Consider the following 6,873-nt stretch of genomic DNA (forward strand, 5'->3'; position numbering starts at 1 on the left):
TCCATCCACCCACCTAACTAAGTGCAAGGAACATTCCTCCAGCCTTTGTGACCACTGACAAATCCCCCACGTTAAGCACAAAAGTTCAGAGGCCAATGCTAGAATTCTCAGGGCTATGGGAATTGGAAGCAGAGGTATATCCTAAGCCTTTTTAAAGTTGGGCATCTGTGGCCTGCCTATTCAGATAGGCCTTCTCTCAGCCACCAGGGACTCCAGGAAAGGATGCAGTTTTAAAGGGATGTTTAACTTTGTCACTGCTTCTCAAATATGATAGAAAATTTCATATAGATTCACAAGGAATTAATAGCCAGAAAGAACCTTTTGAAATCACTTAATTCAGTTTCTACTTTTTTTGTTATTTTTGTTGTTATAAGGAAAATAAAATCCCAAAATGTAGAAAGTCTTGCCCCTTGACACAGTGAATTAATAGGAGCTGATTAGGAAGCGCATGCTTCCTTTTATTAATCTAAGAAAGTTTTCCCAACCTCTCTCAAATTTAAAAAAGTATTTTTAAATTATATCGTAGTTTTATGGCAACTAAAAAAAGTTGTAAATTTTATAGTAAAATAGTTCATTCTGTGTCTGGGAGGTATGATTGAGGATAGTCTATATTTAGGAATATAGTACCTACACTGATACCAGGAATTTGTAGGAACTAATTGAGAAAGAGACATGAAATAACCCATTCTTCTCTCTCAGATAAATGGTTTCTTTGTTTCCTTGGTAAAAAAAAAAAATGTATTGCATGAACTGAGTGAACCCAAGGACAATATAATTAGTTGATAGGAATTAGTGTTGGAAAGTATTTCAGGAAATAAGAATTGAAATTACACATAAGATACAATATGACACTAGATTAATAAAAACAGGAAGTTTTATGGTATAAGTAGCACTTTAGCTAAAACAGCCTTATCATATTTTTCATTAAACTCTAGAAGGAAAACTTTGAATGATACTTGGAACACCCATTTATAATAGGCTATGGCACCTATAAAACTCAGTTTTCTCCATCATAAATCTTGTTAGTGTATATAAATCCTTGCTATTGTAAGTGTCATTGTGGAGATTCCGGTTCAGAAACCTGCACTCTGCTTCCAGGCTTACCGTGTAGAAGATGAGAATCTGTGCTGTGGTGGCCACACCACCACTGCTCTTACGGGTGCAAATTCATAACTCACCACTGGAGGGAGCCGTTGGCATAGCTAAGACATACCTGCAGTTTCTTTTTTTTTTTCCCCTAAAGACTAGCTATGCAGCTTCTTTCATGGCCTGTTTTTATTATCTCTTTCTCTTTAATCTGGGCTCAGAATCCACGATCCCTATGATTGCAATAAGAACAGTCAAGCTTTGAAGATAGTGGACTTTTCCTACAGTGTTGACCTTAAGGTGCAGCTCGATGTTTTTACCCTCAGTGGCTTTCGGACTGTACAGATCCTGGAAGGACAAAAGATCCTGGCTAACTGTTCTTCTCCCTACCAGGTAAGTGTCAAACAAGCCTGAGCAAATATGGAGAGGATTGCTTCTTCTCTTCTTTATCTAGATATGCTGTGAATGCTAGTGTTTGCTGCTATTGACTCTCCTAGAATAGATGACCTAGTTTTCGAATACTGTATCACCCTGTCAAGCAAAATGTACTATTTTCCTGTCACAACGCTAAAGAATATATGCATACACATCCAAACACACAACTTGCTCAGCCACCTAAGTGGCAGGGCCATTTCTACCAGTTCCCATCCACGTGGTCTTTCTTAAGACATTTTCTATGATCTCGGTAATGGGATAACATTATCTGCTCTTTGTATATCAGGGTTGTTGTGAGGATTAAATGAAATGCATGGAGAAAGATTATTAGGATATGTTTTTCTGTATGGTGGCATTTTATGCAAAAATCTCTTGACTCAGTGTTAGACATGAGGCGTTTGCTGACTGTGTGTGCAGGATGAACCTGAACTGGTCGTGTGGACCACGTTTAGAGCACAGCTGGTTCCATGCAAATTCAGGAGGTATACACATTCGATAGTCCAGATACTTTGTCATCTTTTGTTCTGAAGGATAATTCCTGGAGTTGGCTGTACTGATCACTTCCTTGGGGAGCTTCTCCCCTAGTGTGAGTCTGCTAAAATATATGCCACAAAATAAACTTAGTTAAGCCCCATAATGCCTTTCAACTTCCTGCTTAAATAAGCTGCCCCGATAGAGGCAGAGTCACTTAGCTGATGGTGCTTTTTGTGATTTCAGGTAGACCTGTTGGGTATAGCAGATTTAGCACATTTACTGTTGTTCAAGGAGCACCTACAGGTCTTCTGGGATGGGTCCCTCTGGAAACTTAGCCAAAATGTCTCGGAGTAAGTATTGGTGACTTCAGGGTCTTTGCCCGACCAGATAGGTTCTTTTTTCTCTTGGGTGCGCTCTCTGCTTTGGTAGCTTTCCTTTTCTTAATCCCAAGGCAGTGATTCCAGAATTCAGCCCAGTTTCATAAGAGTATCAGGAAACACCTAATGCAGTCTTATGGCTGTTCTGAACCCAGGCTGTCACACATACTACACTGAAAGTGTGCAAGCTCCTAAGTGTGGAGTGTTAGCAGAAGCACTTAATGAGAATCATTTCCTAATCAACTGGTGGTGGTCTCAAGCCCCTTTTTAACAGGTATTGTTATCAAAAGTGAATAAGCATTGTTTGAAGAGAGAGAACTTTCTAAATTATATGCTAATTTGAGGATATTACTTATTTAATGAGCATGTAGAATCAAACCAGAGAGCTGAATCCCTTGCTGAAGTAAATGACCTCCTAATAAGAGCTGCTTGGTCTCAGAACTCCCTCAAGCCTGCTCATAAAACCTACTAAATATTATACATTCCAGTTCAGCTTATCTTAGCTAATAACTTTCTACCATAAACTTACCAATTTATGATTCCTTTGATTAAAAAAAAGGATTCAGTGTTGAAGATTTGATGTTCCTTCCCCATTTTATCCTCCAAAGCATTGAATTGTGCTTTTCTCTTTATTTAGTTCAGAACTTGGCCATTCTTGTCTCTTAAGTGTATTTTAAAAATAGGTTTTAAACACAGAGTAAGATGTAGAGGCTAGAGTCAGGCCCCTCTGATGGCTGTGATCCAGGTGTTTGTGGACCACAGTCAGAAACTGGTGGGGTAAGCTGGAGTTCCCAACAGCCCTGCTCTGTGCAATAATAAAAGTTTCTTTGATAGAAAGAAGCTAGTAGTAATCAGAGGCACAGACATCAAAGATGTAAGTAAGTTTACTGGAGTCAAGCTCGGGATTCTCGGAGAATTGTAAAGACAATGAATTCCTGGGGTGGGGGTGGGGCCGCTGTCGTTTTTTTCAATGACCCCCACGCTGGGAAAGTTGGAGAGGAGACCAACTCACCTCTCTTCTTCTTGCTAAACAAACATGCTACATCTTAGGACACAGAGGAAACTGATTCTGATCAGAGTTTGTTTCTCTTTCTGTGCACCGAAATGTGGCTTTTCCCACTGTGTAGTCCTTTTTTGTTGTTTTCTCCCTGAGCTTTCAAAGGACTGTTTGAATTATCTCTGACCCTAGGATTATCTTAAATCGTCTATGTGCCGTAAGATTAAACACAAACAGAATTCTAATTTTCATATGCCTGATCTTGATGGAAATGGTTTGTTGTATTTTTAGGCTTGAGAATGGTGAATTGTGGAATAAATTCTTTGTGCGGATTCTGAATACCCGTGATGAGTCCACAGTGTCTGTTCTGAGGGAACTTGCATCAGAAATGACTGAGGTTTTTGACACCACCTTCCAAAGTCACCTGAACAAAGCCTTATGGAAGGTAGGGAAGTTAATTAGTCCTGGGGCTTTGCTGTTTCAGCAAGATAGGCCATCGAGTCTCACACAGCTTCCTGTCTAACACCAGGGGTTGTGTTGTGGATCCATGCTGTCTAGTTTAATTTAGGACACTCTTATGTACACTACCAATGCTTTTCTACCTTTGGGTAGAAGTAACTGGTGTTTTTTTACACAGCAGTGTACCTACTTGCACCTTTTTCTGATTTTAGCAAAGAACTGTTTTATTATAAATGGACCCAATACAAATGGGCATCTTGATACCATTTAGCTCATTTGTGTCTCCTCTTCCCTTTTGTAATTTGTGACATGACTCGTGATCCCCATGTGTTTTGTAAATAATAAAAGCATATGTTAAATTTGTGCTTCTAACATTTCATCTACTTTTTGCAAACTAAGATAATAAATGGCTTAATTTCACAGAGAGGAGCTATGTTACTCTGGAAATGTACACATATTGGATTTGGGACCATTAACATGGGGTTGTGGTGAGAAGGATATCCACGCTTCCTCCGGGGTTCCTGACCTTCCACAGTGGTCTAGGTTGGAAAGTAGGCAGAATGATACACACAAGGCCAAAGTTCCTTACATTTCAAGTGGCAGAGCTGTGTATGAGCCAAGTGCTCTGGTGTTTTCACTTTTATTCTCCGAGCTCCTTGGCCCTTTTATGTAATCTCAGAGTGTTCCACCCCTGGCCGCTTGCTAGGAATGTGGTGTTGGAGGGAAAGAACATGTTTTCAACGTGGTTTAGCAACTTTCAGAAATGGAATAATTACCATTCTGTCGTCATATGCAGAACAAACTGGAGAGGGCAAGGCCAGCAAAGGAATTTTTTTTTTAAAAGATTTATTTTTTTATTTGAAAGTTAGAGTTACACAGAGAGAGGAGAGTCAGAAAGAGAGAGAGAGTGAGGTCTTTCATCCGATGGTTAATCCCCAATTGCCGCAACGGCCAGAGCTACACCGATCCGAAGCCAGGAGCCAGGAGCTTCTTTGGGTCTCCCACATGGGTGCAAGGGCCCAAGGACTTAGGCAATCTTCCACTGCTTTCCCAGGCCATAGCAGAGAGCTGGATCGTAAGTGGAGCAGCCGGAACTAGAACCTGTGCCCATATTGGATGCCGATGCTTCAGGCCAGGGCATTAACCTGCTGCACCACAGCACTGGCACAGCAAAGAAATTAAAAAGCGATTTTGTTTGGAAGATCTGAAGAAGCAGGAGTTCAGAATAAAAAGATAGCTTTGAAGGCCGGCACCGCGGCTCACTTGGCTAATCCTCTGCCTGCAGCGCCGGCACCCCGGGTTCTAGTCCCAGTTGGGGCGCCGAATTCTGTCCCGGTTTCTCCTCTTCCAGGCCAGCTCTCTGCTGTGGCCCAGGGGGTCAGTGGAGGATGGCCCAAGTGCTTGGGCCCTGCACCCACGTGGGAGACCAGGAAGAGGCACCTGGCTCCTGGCTCCTGGCTTCGGATCGGCGCAGTGCACCAGCTGCATCGTGCCGGCCATAGCAGCCATTTGGGGGGTGAACCAACGGAAAGGAAGACTTTTATCTCTGTCTTTCTCTCTCACTGTCTAACTCTGCCTGTCAAAAAAAAAAAAAAAAAGCTTTGAAGCATGACTTGGGAGAGTGTAGGTCTTTTTTTTTTTTTTTTTTTTTTAAGATTTATTTTATTTTTTTGAAAGACAGAGTAACAGAGAGAGGTAGAAACAGAGAGAGAGGTCTTCCATCTGCTGGTTCACTCCCTAGATGGCCGCAACGGCCGGAGCTGTGCAGATCCGAAGCCAGGAGCCAGGAGCTTCTTTGGGTCTCCCACGAGGGTGCAGGGGCCCAGTGACTTGGGCCATCTTCTACTGCTTTCCCAGGCCATAGCAGAGAGCTGGATCAGAAGAGGAGCCCATATGGGATGCCAACACTTCAGGCCAGGGCTTTAACCCACTGTGCCACAGCGTCAGCCCCTGGAGAACATAGGTCTTGAGAAAGTATCTGACACCCAAAGGGAAGCATTGAATTATACCTGGTCTTGGAAAGGGGAAGAGAGTGGGTAGAAGATGTCAATGTAAGTACTTAATCATCTATTTCATATGTAAATATGAAAGTTATCCGTATCCTGGGGCCCCAGTTTTTTGTTTGTTTCACTCTAGCTCTCAGTGTTACTGCTGTAAGATTGCTGGAAAGCAGAAAATCCTAAGCATTTTTCAACTAAAAATATTTAAGTGTGGTGTATATTGTTGAAGTGCTGAAACATGACTTGGATCTGAAAGATAATCAACTAAGAAATATTTGCTCTTAACCAGAATACAGCTCTTCAGACATTCTCACGTCAGCCCCTCATGCAGCTGGTGTAGGGATCGATGTGTGTCTTCCCTGTCATCAGTCCCTCTGCATGCTGCGCAGCCATTGACTGGCACCGGAAGCCATTCCTCTGAAACCGGACTACACATTTACACTCTGCCTTTACAGGGTCTTTGCTATCATCCAGGGAATTCTTAGGCAGCCAGGATAGCGAGGCCACTATAAGGATAAAGCTTTGTCCCTGCAAGGGAGAGGAGGAAAGGCGGGAGGATCCGAGGAGCTACTGTATTAAAAAAGCTGCGACTATGTCTCCTCCTCTCCCTCTGTTCGCCACGCCCTCCAACCCCAGCCCTTCTTTGAAGAGGGGAGAAAATGGTGCCTGGCCACTTAGGACCTGTGAGGCCTTGGGCTTGGGCTTGCCCTAAGCATAATAGCACATAGTGGGATCCTTCCCATTTCCCTTCTGTGTCATGCTTGTTGGTCTTGGAGAAGGAGGCCTTTGTGTTTGGCAGAGCTTTCAGCCAGTTCATAGTTCTTGTGTCGCTAAGGTGGGCGAGGGTGGGAAGGGATGCACGCAGCTGAAAAGCCAGAATTCGCACTCGTATTTGGAAAGAGACCACGTGTGTCTGTCCACCATGTGAGAAGTCCCATCCTCCTCAGAGAACAAGAAACCTTCCACCCAGTCAGAACCCTGACTCTGAAGGAGTGGGCCTTGAGATTGTTGGCAGAACTGCTATCCCAAGGTAGATTTAAAAAAA

At 42.9% G+C, this 6,873-nt stretch overlaps 1 protein-coding gene across 2 annotated transcripts in view; it reads left to right on the forward strand.

Annotated features, from left to right (window-relative positions):
- Nucleotides 1–4,223, forward strand: part of BUB1B (BUB1 mitotic checkpoint serine/threonine kinase B) — a 69,364-nt gene extending 65,141 nt beyond the window's left edge. The window contains exons 21-23 of one of the 2 annotated variants that reach the window (XM_062205616.1): nt 1,308–1,479; nt 2,239–2,345; nt 3,661–4,223. In XM_062205616.1, the coding sequence (XP_062061600.1) occupies nt 1,308–1,479; nt 2,239–2,345; nt 3,661–3,892 (511 nt within the window). In that variant the 3' untranslated portion in view covers nt 3,893–4,223. The remainder of the gene's footprint in view (nt 1–1,307; nt 1,480–2,238; nt 2,346–3,660) is intronic. The other variant, XM_062205617.1, reaches the window with a different exon arrangement.
- Nucleotides 4,224–6,873: the final 2,650 nt, after the last annotated feature.

Source organism: Lepus europaeus, chromosome 11, assembly GCF_033115175.1.
Source record: "Lepus europaeus isolate LE1 chromosome 11, mLepTim1.pri, whole genome shotgun sequence".
Taxonomy (NCBI): Eukaryota; Metazoa; Chordata; class Mammalia; order Lagomorpha; family Leporidae; genus Lepus; species Lepus europaeus.